The sequence below is a fragment of the Canis lupus genome, chromosome 21, assembly GCF_003254725.2.
Source record: "Canis lupus dingo isolate Sandy chromosome 21, ASM325472v2, whole genome shotgun sequence".
Taxonomy (NCBI): domain Eukaryota; kingdom Metazoa; phylum Chordata; class Mammalia; order Carnivora; family Canidae; genus Canis; species Canis lupus.
In genome coordinates, this window is record NC_064263.1 from 31,492,595 (window position 1) to 31,507,500 (window position 14,906).

At 40.6% G+C, this 14,906-nt stretch overlaps 1 protein-coding gene and 1 long non-coding RNA gene across 3 annotated transcripts in view; one reads left to right on the forward strand and one right to left on the reverse strand.

The window, feature by feature from the left end:
* SYT9 (synaptotagmin 9) overlaps positions 1–14,906 on the forward strand; it is a 192,162-nt gene that overhangs the window by 61,797 nt on the left and 115,459 nt on the right. For both annotated transcript variants that reach the window (XR_004807989.2, XM_025459343.3), the window contains exon 3: positions 4,234–4,780. Coding sequence is in view for 1 of the 2 variants with exons in the window: in XM_025459343.3 (XP_025315128.1) it covers positions 4,234–4,780 (547 nt within the window). In the remaining variant the exon portion in view is untranslated. The remainder of the gene's footprint in view (positions 1–4,233; positions 4,781–14,906) is intronic.
* LOC118351840 (uncharacterized) overlaps positions 1–14,906 on the reverse strand; it is a 29,632-nt gene that overhangs the window by 6,948 nt on the left and 7,778 nt on the right. The window lies entirely within an intron of this gene.

A 14,906-nucleotide genomic window follows, 5' to 3' on the forward strand; every position in this document is an offset into this window, starting at 1 on the left:
TGAGACTTCCTCTTCCGAGTCTGCCTGTGGCTCAGGACAATCCAGCTCTCTCCTCTTTATTACCCAGGGATATCTTCATTGTTCCCAAACTGCCCTGTCTTGACTTGAACCTAGTAAAGAAACCCATGTGGTTCTGAAATCAGTTTGCTTCTCTCTTTCCTCTCCTTGAATCCTGAAGCTCTGTCAACAGTGGTGCTCCAGATTCAGGGAAGGGATAGGCCAAATTTCACCTCTGAAATAGGGTCACTGAGGTGATGGTGGATAGAAGAGCGCATACTTGCCTATAGTTGCATGGGAGATGCAGAGGTGGAAGGGATTGTGGGAATGATGAATGTTGGCTCTCCCACAGACCCTGGATGGAACATGTAGGCATATGTAAGGAGAAAGCTTTGGGGACACAGAGTTGAAGATCCTATCTTGCTGGAGAGCTGGGATCCAAGATGGCAACTTACTTAGCATCAGCTTGGAAGCTAATAATATGAGGCCAAGTTAATGTAGCCAGGCTCTATGAGAGTGCCATTTCCTCCATGACCATTTCCCAAGCCAGGGGCCTCTCTCTCTGCCTGTCTGGCTCCTTAATGTCTGGTCAATTCTTATCCTCTTCTGACCTGCTGTGTAGTCAGTGTTTGACTAACTTGCAGGCAGTGACTAGGTTTGCGTTTCTATGCCCTCCACCCTACCTGACCCCTTGCTTTGCACATTCATATTTGGTGAATTGTGGTACTACCCTCTTTCTTAAAATCCAGTGGAGGTAGTTGGCTATTTGGGTGATGGTTCAGGGACTTAAAGTGGGACCCTGGAACTGGTTAATTCAATTTTGAGGAAAGAGAGAAGGGAAAGCTTTTTACATCTGGGATCTTGCTTCTGCTAACCTGAGGCTACATATCAGCAGGAGGCTCATAGTCCTTCAAGCATTAAAGTGTTTTTGAGTTTGTTGTGGGAAATATGCTTTACAGGTTTTGTTAATCATCTTCAAAATTAATCTTTCTCCAGGCTCAACCATCAATCTTCCAAATCAGATTGGGACAGCAACCTCCAATCTTTCAGTTCTCTTCCACAATCTGAAAATGTCCTCCCCCTGCACGAAGGGAGGTGGGTCCAGCAGAGGATCTTCCCCTCACTGTCCAGCCTCTCTAAGGACAGCATCAGAGTATGACTTATTTACAGAGGACCTTGTCTCTCAGCTTTCCCTTTCCCACCCCAGTCTTTGGAATCCATTCTTTCTCCTTCCTTTCATTATGCACATTTAGTCCTGAGAACACCCAACATATAGGACTCCTCAGACCCTCTCAGGGGACTGTCTGCTTCAGACACAGATCCCTCCTTGTCACACACTCTGTGACAGTAAAATTCCAGACCCTTACCCTGGAGGCTTCTAGTTTACTGTAGTCAAAGGCCACCTCCATTGACCATTTTAGAACCACCTCACCTGGGATGGCAGGAGCCAGATCAAAAGATTCTGCCCCTCCCCCCCCTCGTACCTCGATTTAGACTTGGTTTTCCTTCCCACCTCCATGTGAGCAATCTATGAGAGCTATGGGATGGATATGGATTTTCCATTTCCTCTCCTTTGTCTTCTTCTCATCCCTGGGACAGCCCTTTTTGCTCATGTCTCAGCCCAGAGAGCTGCAGAGGTTATGTGGAGGGGCAGTGAATTACCCTGGTTCCCTGACTGCTTTGAGCTTCTCTGGTCTGCTCACCCACCCCCCAACTCCTGTAATCCCTGACTCTCTCCTGAAAGGAAATTGAAAGTGATTGAAAGAGAGCCCCAGGGAGCGAGCACTGTCATGGCCTGTTACAGTCTGTGCTGTCTGCTTTAGGCCACTGCCTTATAGTTGGATTTAGTGGTTTTCCTAATAGTAAGTGTGGTTCTGATTGGAGGCAGAAGTATTGAGAATGAAATTAGTGATGAAGAACATTTGGATAGATGATTGTGTTCATATCTGTGTTTTATTTAAAAAAAAAAAGACTCTTTAGCTCTATTACAATTTTGAATGGAGGCATCCTGTGCAGTTGGGATCTTGCTTTGGTCTTTGAAGTAAGATCTCTTTATGATATCCTCCCCAACCTACTGCCTCGATCTCCTGGCAATCCATTGTGGTTAGGAAAGACAAAGCACATGGGACTTACTTCTGTTCAGATTTCCTGTCTAAGAAAATGTATAAGTAAAACAGAATATGTTCCATTGCTAAGCAGTCAGAGTCATGTATTTTAAATTTAAATTTACATGGCAGGCCTAGCCTACAGATAGGGTTAAGACAAAATGTTGCTATGATGAGTCTAAAACCAGTACTCAAAAAACTCAAGGTAAGTTGTTAGGCACAGACAGTCTGCTCAACAACCACCTTGGGAGAGAAGTGATAGCCGAGTGGCAGGGTCTGGGTCTGGCATAGACACAGGACTGGTGTTCCATCAGACGTTGGTACAAAGAAGGTATGTGTCATGGGCCTTGAGGAGGCACTTTTAATATTTAAGCAGGATTACTAGACAGTTCCTGGAATGATCTGTTGTAGGTGGGAACTGACACCAGACCCAAGTATGACCCTTATTTCAATCCAGCCTAGAAGGAAAAATCAACATCAAAGGCCAGAACTGGCACTAGCCCCTTATGGCCTGTGCAGAGGGCTGGGCACTTGCTGCTCCCTGCCAGTCTCTTCCGCTCACAGACCCCAGTGGAGTGAGACTGGAGCTCTGTTCCAGCTCTACAAAGGGCCAGTGTCTGGACAAGGGAATGGCTGAGCTTTACCAGCACAGGGAGCCACTTTTAGGTGTTTAACAGCATCCCTTACCCTCTCCCTCCCCCTGAGAAAGCATAAGATGCAGAGAAGACTTCAGATGGTAGACTTCTTTGTAAGAAATTAAAATCTGACAACAGAGACTTACAGATGACACAGTTTTTGTGCATACGGGAATGTATATGCCTTTGAGGTATCCGCTTGCAGTGGACTGTGTTGGCCCTGACAGGTCCATGTGACAGTTCCATGACTGTGTTTTTGCTGTGCCGTGGAGGTGTTTGGTGACCACAAGTATATCTGAGGATGAAGAGGAATGTTCAGCAGCACAGCATCTACACCACAAGGGAGAGTAGTTTCAAACATGTTTGGGGGTCTTTTAATCCCATTTTACATCTTTATTTCATAAAGTCATCTCAGGAAAGGAAGAGAAGACAGACTCAAATGTTTACTCTGCCTCTCCAGCTATTTATCAATCCCTCAGAGACAGCCTGGCTATTCCTTTCACCTAATGGTGGAGAGAGGCTACTTTGGTTAGAAAATACAATATAATGACTCTGAACTCTGAGCAAAAACAAAGATAACATGAAAAACAACCTTGTACATAATGACTACATCTCTCAGTTTATGAGAGACCTGTATCTCACACAGATACATCAGGTTCCAAAGAGAATTTCAGGGAAACTACTCACCGAAACCAATAAGCTGATAGGGTGAAGAGTAAATTCTCTCGGCAAATATTTAATTTGCAAATATCAGTATTCGACCTTCTCTGAATCCCTACATACATTTATATGGCTTACCTTTAATTTCTATACTCTTAGAGTTTACTACAGAAATAAAACCCTTCCTCTTGATCACTGATCACCCACATAGTGTGACAGGAGCTCCGTCAGGGAGCTGCCACTTGTACCTGTCACAGACAACACAGTCCACTGCAGGCAGACACATCCTGTCACATGCATTCTCACAAGAGCTAAAACTGTTCTTGGGATGAAATGCTTTGATTTGAACCAGCAAGAATTTACTTACTAATAAAGTTACAAGCCAGTGACGGGAAGTACTATGTGATTTAGAGACAGATGCATTTCTCCTAAGACAACACAAAGCTAACTATTTCAGTTTCAGGATGACATTATGTATAAAGGTGAACAATTTTATTTTGAAAGCAATTTGTACAAATCTTTACATTCTACCAGCCGAATAAGCTTCTTTAATGGCATATTAGGTTAGAAAGTGCATTAAACCTTAAAAGCTCCAAGGTCACATGTTACTTGGTTCATTTCCTGATACCGAGCCTCAATTTTGAGCTTCGAGCCTTGGGGAGCAGCTTACTCACATTGATGAGCATTTTGAATTTAGGCCAAAAAAAAAAAAAAAAGGCCCACAGATCTAAGCTTTTAAAAGGGCATAACAGGCTACCTATATCCCATGCACAAGTTTCTGAGAAACCTGTGGCTAATGAGATTGTAACTTTGTTCTCTCTTGCTCTTCACTCAAGGCATAATTCAATCCGAAGACAACTCAACCTGTCAAACCCAGACTTCAATATCCAGCAGCTTCAAAAACAGGAACAGTTGACCGGAATTGGTCGAATTAAACCAGAATTATATAAGCAGAGGTCACTGGATACTGATGATGGGACTAGGGGTAACAGCAAAGCCTGTGGGAAACTGAATTTCATTTTAAAATATGACTGTGACTTAGAGCAGCTCATCGTGAAGATTCACAAAGCTGTCAATTTGCCTGCCAAGGACTTTTCTGGAACTTCAGATCCTTATGTCAAGATCTATTTGCTTCCTGATCGGAAAACAAAACACCAGACTAAAGTGCACAGAAAGACCTTGAACCCTGTGTTTGATGAAGTGTTTTTGTTTCCAGTTCCCTACAATGACCTTGCAGCACGGAAGCTTCACTTCTCTGTGTATGACTTTGACAGGTTCTCTCGCCATGACCTAATCGGCCAAGTGGTGGTGGATCACTTCCTAGACTTGGCTGATTTCCCCAGGGAGTGCATCCTTTGGAAGGATATCGAGTATGTCACTAATGTAAGTCCAACATTTCTCCATTTGGGGGGGCGACTTCTTGGTCTGCGTGCAAACAGATTATTTACACCTTCTTTTATTTTGGGGGCGAAGTATAAAATTCATGTCAATGTCCGGATGGCTGTTGTTTCAGAACCTTCTTGTACCTTCTCAGAAATGGGTCTTTACCAATATTCATTTTAAAAGTTCCCAGAATTACTCATGAAACAGTATTAAAGAATAACAATCTCTCTTTTCTACTTTCTAATTCTTAGCTATCCCCTAATTGGCAGTAGATATTATCTGCCCTCCTTACCGCATTTTCTGTAGAGCTTTCTTAGGTTATTTGCACTAAATGGATCTTTGCGTCCTATTAACTGTAATCTACAGCTACGAGACCGTTGCCAGACTCTCTGAGAGCATTAAATCCTTGCCCATGTTCCCAGGTCAGCTCAGTTGCATTTTCCATGATCAGATCTTCCTCTTTAATCCCAGAAGTGAGAATGATTGAGAAGAGTTGGCACCACATTTTAAAATACAGAGTCAAAGTGACAAGGAGTTCAGTCTGAAAAGATGTGCAGATAATGGCAAAACTAATCTATGGAAGGTCAAATCCAATTTAGAGCTCAGGAGAGAGTGCAAAAGTGCTCTGTAGTGACACCACATACCTGTGTTTACATTTTAAATGAGATTGCAGTGGTGATATTATTACTCCATTTACATCCTTTCCACTGTCCTGCAGATGTATTGACACTCCTGAAAGAGGAGAATAGACTCTCTTAGGGTAACTGTGATACTTTAAAGCCACTTCTTTCTTCCAGATTCCCTCAAGCAACTCTGCTCACACATCTTCTAGAATACAAGCCCTACTGAGGCCAGCATAGTTTTCATTCTCTGCCTTGGCATGCAAAGGCACCAAGCACTATAATCCTCCCTCAACTCAAATGATGATCCAGCTTGGAGTTTGGAGTCCATTAAGTGAAAGGCTTTCATTCTGTTCAGGAAGAGAACATGCAAAACCTCTGCCCAGTGACCAAATACCCACACTAGTACTTTCTCACTCTTGGCTGCCTTTGTGAACTGGGGATTCACTCACACTTTTGCTGTTTCAAAAGACACCATCTCTTCATGTGCTGCAAGATACCAGTGCCAGGTTTGTCCTGACTCAGATAAGCAAAGAGTAGCATAGAGTTTGGCTGGCCCTTACCATAATGACGAAGAAAGGGAAGAAAGAACTGGAGAAGGTGCAGGGAACATCAGTTGGTGAAACTAAGATGATTTGGGAGATGGGAAAAGGAATAGATCTCTTCAGACTTGAAAAGGTCTGTAAATCCAAAAATGGATGCTGGGGGAAGCAAGGACTGTATCGCAAATCCCATTTGCCAAAATCAGGAGGTAGCATGAGAAGCTTAAAAGAAACAAAATGGACTGTTTATACTAAGATATGAGTGGCTCAAGAACAAACTCTTTTACTGAAGTATTTACCAGGTTCCCTGGGGAATGAGCTGAGATATTGCTGGCCAGTAGGGACACTACTTGACAGAGCTTGGTCACACAGTCTGGTGTGGCATCCATTTATATTTTTTGACAAATGGATTCCACAAAATAGCTGGGATGATTATCAGAAAGCTCAACAGGGATCCTGCTCTGAGTGAACTTCTGAGAGACTTTATGGGCAGAGTAACACTGAGTACACAGTAGCTGATAAAAATCTGGATAAGGCTGATCCCTGGTGGAAACATCTAGAACAGTTTCCCATGGCATGAGAATAGAGAATGGCAGAGACCTCCTGCCCCTGAAATCACTGCCATTTTAGCACTTCACTGAGAGTAAGAGTTTCTGTGTCTATTGTTGGAGAATCCTGGATTTCCACTGAGTGGAGAAGACTGTAATATTATTTATTAAGGAGGAAAACTTACAAGGCTAAAGACTTCAGAATTCTCAGCTCTTTCCTCAGGCGAATAACAAATATTCTGAGCATTGATTTAGACCTTTGGATGGGCAGCAGGGGAGAGGAGGTTTTGAAAATGGAATTACAGTTTATGTCATAATCTGCCATATAATTTTTTTTAAATTGAAGTATAGTTGACACATAGTGTTACATTAGTTTCAGGTGTACTGCCCTATAGTTTTTAGAATCCCATTTTCAAAATTGTTATTTGAGGCTATTTTGATTGTGACTTTGTATAGATACTGAGCATGAAGGTCTGAGGTTTGCCAAGTTTCTATTTTTGTAGTATAACATGTAGGGGCACCTGGATGGTACAGTCGGTTAAGCATCTGACACTTGGTTTAGCTCAGGTTGTGGTCTCAGGGTCGTGAGATCAAGCCCTACTTCAGACTCCACACTCAGTGCAGAGTCTGCTTTAGATTCTCTCTCTCTCCCTCTGCCCCTCCTGCTCATCATGCTCTCTCTCTCAAGTAAATAAATAAATCTTTATAATATAGCATATATATAATGCAGTGTAGATAATGTACACATACAGATTAATGAGGGAATAATTAAATGAACAGGCACGAACCCGCTGTTCATCCGAAGAATAGAACAGGACCAATATTTGTGCTGACCCTTGGGTTGTCTTCCCTCCTCACATTCCCTCTCAATCCACTCCTGCCAAGCGGAAAACACTATCCTGAATTTCATTTATATTGTGACATATTTGTAAGACAATATATTGTCTGGTTTTGTCTGTTTCTGCTTTTCATAGCTCTTCTTTGACTACTTTTTTTCAGCCCACTTTGATTATGACATTTAACAATAGAGTTCAGTAGAGCTGCGGTTCATGTATTTTCATTGCTGTTTAATATTCCATTGCATTATAGATGACAAACTAGCTTTCCTGCATTGATGATATTTGGGTGGTTATTTGTTTTTAATGATTCTGAATAATACTCCAGAGAACCTTTTGGTGCCCGTCTTCTAATTTACAAATGCATTGCTTCCTCTGGGGTGCATCCCTGATAGATGTAAGGTGCACATGCGTTTAGCTTTTCAAGGCCACACAGAGTTCCTTTCCACAGTGACTGTCCAGACTGGCCCTTCCATTGGTGGGATAGAGAGTTCTTGCCTTCTACCTCCTCATCAACTCTTACAGATGCCACACTATTTAATATGTGTGTATGTGTATGCCCGTGACATGGTAAATAATTTATATTTCCTTTGTTGTCAAGTTGAGCATCTTGGATATGTTTATTGGTCATCCACATTTCCTTTCTTGCACAATGCTTGTTCAGCACTTTTACCTCTTCCTTACTGATTTCTGTATGCTCTTTGTATAGGCTGGATGCAAATCCTTTGTTGATGATGTGTATTAATGGACATTATCTCTCAATTTATGACTGTCTTTGTACTCACTTGATACTGTCTTCTGATCAATAGAAGCTCTTATGTTTAATGTAGTAAAACATAACAGTATTTTCCTTCATAAGTTAGTGCTTTTGTGTCTTTTTAAAGAAATCCTTCCTTACCCTGTGTCATAAAGATATTTCTCCTATTTTTTCTATTAGAAGTTTTAAAGTTTTGACTTTCCTAGTTATGATTCTCATCCACCCAGAATGAAACTGTAAGTGTATTACAGGCATCCTGTATTAGCTCAGGCTGCTGTAGCACCATATCGTACGCTGGGTGGCTGAAACAACAGGCATTTATTTCTCACAGTTTCAGAGGCTGAAAAGTCCAAGATCAAGGTGTTGGCAGATTTAGTTCCTTGTAGCTTTTTATCTGCTTTGCAGGCAGCTACCTTCTCAATGCATCCTCACATTTTTTTTTTTTAAAGAGTTTTTTAAGTAATCCCTACCCGGCCCTCCCAGGTAACCTTCTCAATGCATCCTCACATTTTGGGGCTCAAACTCACAACCCCGAGATCAAGAGTTGCACACTCCACTGACTGAGCCAGCCAGGTGCCCTTCTCTTAAAATGCACTAATCCCATCATTGAGTCCCAACCTTCTGGACCCCATCTAAACTTAATTGCTTCCCCAAGAATCCGTCTCCAAATACCATTGTGTTGGGGGTTAGGGCTTTAATATATGAATTGGGGAAGGGTGGGGGACACAAACATTCAGTCCCTGGTGCATCCATGTTTTTCCATATGGATAACCAGTTTCCTGGCATATCTTTTCAAAAATCTGCAGTGCATGCTCTGTCCCACATATATTTCCATATATCAAGAATCTACTTCTGAAAATTTTTTTATTTTGTCCTTTTTGACTATATCTACCTATAGCACAATTTGCAAATTACTGTCATTCTGTAATAAAGTTTAATATCTGAAAGGACAGTCATCCAACCTGCTTTTTCTTCAATTCAGTCTTGGCTGATATTTGACCTTTCACATAAATTTTAGAATCAAATTGTCAAGTTAATAATTTTACAGGTATTTGTTTGGACTTGTACGAAGTCTGTAGATTAGGGAAGTTTTGCATGTTTTGTGATACTGAGTCTATTCACAAAAGACAGTATTCTTTCATTCAAGGCTTGTAATTTTCTTCACGAGGATCCTGCATGTCTCTTGTTAGATTTATTGGTAGGTGCTATACTTTTCATCATTTCAGCTGCAGTTGACCCTTGAACAACACAGGTTTGAACTGCTTGGATCTACTTATACATGTATTTGTTTCATAAATCCAGTTCAGTGCTGTAAATGTATTTTCTCTTCCTTATGATTTTCTTAATAATATTTTCTTTTCTCTAGCTTACTTTATTATAAGAATACAGTATATAATACTTAAAATATACAAAATACATGTTAATTGACTATGTTATCCATAATTCCAGTCAACAGTAGGCTATTAATAGTTAAGTTTTGGGGGATCAGCAAGCCTAACCTTCACATTGTTCAAGTATCAACTGTAGCATTTTTTCTAAAATTACATTTCCTCACTTTTGCTGCTCTGCCTTACTAATGCAGGTTAAATTTTGTATATTTATCTTCAATTTGACAATCTTGAAAAATTCTTATTAATTCTTATAATTTGATTGCAGAATCTCCTGAATTTTCTTTGTAGATAATCAGATATGTGAATTGTGATAGTTTTGGTTTTTTTTCTAATCCGTATGCCTTTATTTATTTTTAAATTGAGTTTACAGACTAGGATTTCCAGTATAATGCCAAATAATAATTGTGGTAGTAGTCATCCTTGACTGTTCCTACTTTTAAGTGAAATGTCTTTAATATTTCACGGAGTAGGGGATGCCTGGGTGGCTCACTGGTTGAGCATCTGCCTTTGATGCAGGTCATGATACTGGGGTCCTGGGATCGAGTCCCATATCAGGCTCCCTGCAGGGAGCCTGCTTCTCCCTCTGTCTGTGTCTCTGCCTCTCTCTCTCTCTCTGTGTCTCTCGTGAATAAATAAATAAAATATTATTTATTTATTCACGAGAGACACACACACAGAGGCAAAGACACAGGCAGAGGGAAAAGCAGGCTCCATGCAGGGAGCCTGACATGGGACTCAATCCTGGGTCTCCAGGATCAGGCCCTGGGCTGAAGGTGGCACTAAACCACTGAGCCACCACCTGGGCTGCCCAAATAAATAAAATCTTTAAAAAAATTTCATGGAGCATGATTTTTCTGTAGATATTTTATGGACATCTTTATCATATTAAGACTACATCCTTCAAAAAAATGTATCCTTCCATTCCTAGTTGACTAAGACTTTTTATTATAAACATTTGTTTTGTCAAATGCTATGATCCTGTGAGGTTTTTCTCTGCTTTACTTTTTTTTTTAAAGATTTTATTTATTTATTTTAGAGAGAGAAAGAGAACATTACTGGGGGGGGGGGGGGGGCGCGGAGGAGTAGCGGAAAAGAGACAAACAGACTCTGCAGTGAGTGTAGAGCCTAACACCGGGCTTGATCCTATGACCCTGAGATCATGATCTGAGCAGAAATCGAGAGTTGGATACTCAACTGACTGAGCCATTCAGGTGCCCCAGGTTTTTCTCTGCTTTAATTTGCTATGATTCTATGAAGTTTTTCTCTGCTTTAATTTTCTTCTTTACTCAATCACATTTATCAGTTTTCTAATTTTGAAACAATCTTATATTCCTAGTATCATTCAAACTGACTTTGATGTATTACCTGTCTCATACATTGCTAATACTTTGTTTACATTTTTTTTATCTGTGCTGATGGGTGATGCACGTAATTTACTTTTTTATATGGTCCTTAGCTGGGTTGGAATCAAGGTAATTCTTGATTTATAAAATTAGTTGGGAGACTATTTTGGATACTTTCTTTTTGATTTTATTTTTTATTTTATTTTTTTATTTTGGATACTTTCATTTGCTCCCCCTTGGTGCTCCTGGAGGCTTTGCAGGGTTTTGTTTATTTTTCTCTGAAGTGAAAAGACCTCTTTTAGTCTCTGGCTTCTGTTTGGGTTTTGGAAGTGAGCAAGGGAGAGCGAGGTTGGCATATTTATTCCCCTAGAATACCCTCCTCAGGGCATATGTAGGCTGGCAAAAACTTTCAACTGAAAGCCTCAGTTCTAAATATGTCATTTTTTTGCGGTTGTTCTTAGAATGTTTTCCTGAGGATTAAAAGTGAGGGCTTAAAACTCTCAGCTACTTTGATTCTGGCATTACAAAGCTATCATTCCATAGTCCTCTGACCTCCATCTACATTTGAGAAGTTGACAGCATAATATTTATTCCTCTGTGTGTGTAATTTTTCTTTTCTTCCTTATTGCTTTCATTATCTTGCTTTCTTCTTTGGGGTTCTGTAATTTTACTATGACATTACTAAGTGGTGATTTCTTTTTATTTATCCTGACAGATTTATTGGGATTCCTGAATATGAGATCGATTCTTTTTATCAATTCTGGAAAATTCTTACCCATTTACCTTGCCTAATATCTCTGATAGTCTCTTTTGTTGTTCTTGTTTCGAGCATACTTTCAATTCCCTTTTTTATTTCTTTCATCATTCTGTACATAGTGTTTTTTATATTCTGTGACTCCTAACTCCAACTTGGCAGCTCTGATTTTTTTTGTTTGGTATTTCCATTGGCTCTAACTCATCATGCCTTATTGCTCCTTGTATTAAGTGATTTGTGATTGTACGCTCATCTAGCTTGGAACTTTGTCAGTGGAAAATTTCAAGCTCTGGTTTTAAATGCATTCCTTCAGAGATGATTTGTGAGCTGACCAACATGGAACCATTCTAACTAAATTTTGAGCTTGAGGGTTTAGGGGCAATAGAGAGTCAGGGTGAATATAGGCTCCAAATGTGTAAGTGCAGGCTTGTATTAATGGTTAGACTCGGGCAGGGGAGCCTTTTACCTTGCTTTACCTAGAGCAAGTCCAAGACCAAATATATTGCCAACATCGACTTACGCAGGGGAGAAGTTCATTTTTGCTTAGCCTTTAAGGATGTGTCCCTTAATCTTTAGGACTTTGGCGTTATGCATGATTCTCCTATAGTCTTCTAAAACCAGGCACTAAGCCACTGGAGATTCACATTTATTTCCATTCAAGCTCCAGATCCAGAGCTTATTTACTTCCATGGATTCATATTTTCTTACTCTTTCTGGCCTTGAAAAAAAAAATTCCATTACTGTCCTATCAGCTCTGCAATGCATTAAAAAGGATTTTGTGATCCAGTATTTTTAGCTGGAGGAGTTTCTGTGAGCATTTGCCCTATTGCTGGAAATACCATGTGCTATATTATATTGCTCAAAGTTTGTCCAAAAAAAGCAGTTTTTACTTGTATTAACTGAGTAGTAATCTCTGTATTGTATGTTTGCCTTGTGGCAAAGAGCCAGAAAGAACCTTAGAGGTTCTGTAATCTGAAATCCTCCTTTGGCACATAACACTGAAGTGGAAGGTTCAGCCAAGGTCACATAGCTGAATAATGGCCACACAGGAATTAGGACTAGGGTTTTCAACAACCAATTCATGCAGTTCATGAAAAGGTGTCTCAGAATTATCGTATATGCTGGTTTACTTCTCTTTACCTAGCTAACTCCTATGAAGCTCTTAGATCCCAGCTCAAATGCCACTTTCTCAGAGAACTTATATCTGAGACCTGGAGTAGGAGAGTAGGTGTTTTTGGTATTTGCTTTTATGACACTCTGTACTTTTGTCATTACTCATCGTGCCTTCTCATATGTATTTATTCAATTTTTTTCATTCTCCATTAGACTATTCTGGAAGTGCATGGACCATATATGTCATGTTCACTACCATGTGCCCAACCTCTAGAATGGTGCCTGGAAGTGAAATAAATAATATACACTTATTGAATAAAATGCAGCTCCTTAGGAGGGGCTAATTTGGTGAAGCTCTAGGGACTGATTTGGTTAGGAAGTGTTACACAGTGCTGAAACCTATAAACTAATCTTTTCATTAAAAAATTTTTTTGTTCTTTATTTCCCCAAGGAGATTATGGGCTTTGTAAATTTAGCAATCAAATAAAAACTAATCCTCACACTTTCTTGTGAAAGAATAAAATATGGCAATTATTGAGTGTAAAAACAGTAGTTTGATTAAACCTCTCAACAAAGCCATATGAATCAATCATACTAGGATGCATCTCTGTGGGACATGTGTCAGTCAGTAGAAGAGAAGACCGCATCCGGGAGAAGGTCGGAGTTGGGAGGGCATGAGTTCAGTGGTTTGGGTGAATGTTGGTTGTCATGCCTGAATCTAGACATTTCTGTATACCTTACTCATCACTGGCTGCCTCACAATAGGCATTGCACGTTCAGGAATCTCTCAATGGCACTTAGAAACTGATTCAGAGGGACACCTGGGTGGCTCAGTGATTGAGTGTCTACCTTTGGCTCAGATAATGATCCTGGGGTCCTGGGATATAGTCCTGCATTAGGCTCCCCATAGGGAGCCTGCTTCTCCCTCTGCCTATGTCTCTGCCTCTCTCTGTGTGTCTCTCATGAATAAATAAATAAAATCTTTTAAAAAAAGAAAGAAACTGATTCAGAGACTTTTTTTGAGAATGTACCATCATCTCAGCAAGACTCTAATTTGGGGGAGATGCTGGAGTTTTCACAGGGTAACAGCGGAAGTCATGAGGTTCCCTCCATGCCAGTATGGATCCCAGTTCAGAAAAGGAAAAGGTACAGTTTACAATAGTATAGAATCTCTTTTAATATTAGGAGTTTTAAAACTTTACATTTCCATCAAATTTTGACTTGTGAGTCATTGCAAAGTCCTGTATTTTTCAGTAGGCTGGTTTAGGAATTATCCTGTTCCATCTTCCAAGTTCCTGAGGCCATTTTTAGACCTGATAGAGGTAGATACCTGGAACTACTCAGGAGCAAATATAAGTATCCAGGGAAGCCAGTTGAATGCAAATGGGGCAGGCAGTCTCTGTTACTGAAGAAGTTTATCAGTTTAACCCTGTTTCAGGGATCCCTGGGTGGCTCAGCGGTTTAGCGCCTGCCTTCTGCCCAGGGTGTGATCCTGGAGTCCCAGGATTGAGTCTCATATCAGGCTCCCTGCATGGAACCTGCTTCTCCCTCTGCCTGTGTCTCTGCTTCTCTCTCTCTCTCTCTGTGTCTCTCATGAATAAATAAATAAAGTCTTAAAAAAAAAAAAAACCTGTTTCATTCTATTGCATCATTAGTCCTGAGTTACCATCATAAGATTGTATGGCTATGTCAGATTCGGTGTCATCTTGGTAGATGTGTAACATCTGGCTGCTAGGGTGGAGGAACAAGAAGGGGGCCTAATTTGTAGCATTTGTTTATTTCTGTGTGGTGTAAATACTCTTAGCAGGGCTGATTTCAAGCTATCAGTGTGACATCACTGAAGGTGGAATTGGCAAATGATGTTCACATTGGCTCTTGCAAGCTGGTGCCAGTTGATAAGAACTGGCTCCAGGACACCACTGCATTTAGTGCTGAAAATACTAAGACTGGTTGGATAACTGATCCTAAGGGAACAGCAATTCGTAAAATCCCATAGAAGTTTCTGGTTTCCAGCTGACGACAGGGAAGCCAAGTTCTTTCCATAATGTGGATGTGGGTGCAGTCAGCCAACCCTGGAGTCTCATGAACTGAATCTTCATGAAAATCCACGGAATCCCACGCTATCATTTCTCCCATTCATGATCCTTCAGACATGCTGTCCCCCTGACATCAAGATTATTCAGAAGTAGCAAGAAGTGGCACAAGTGTAGAGCAGAACATCT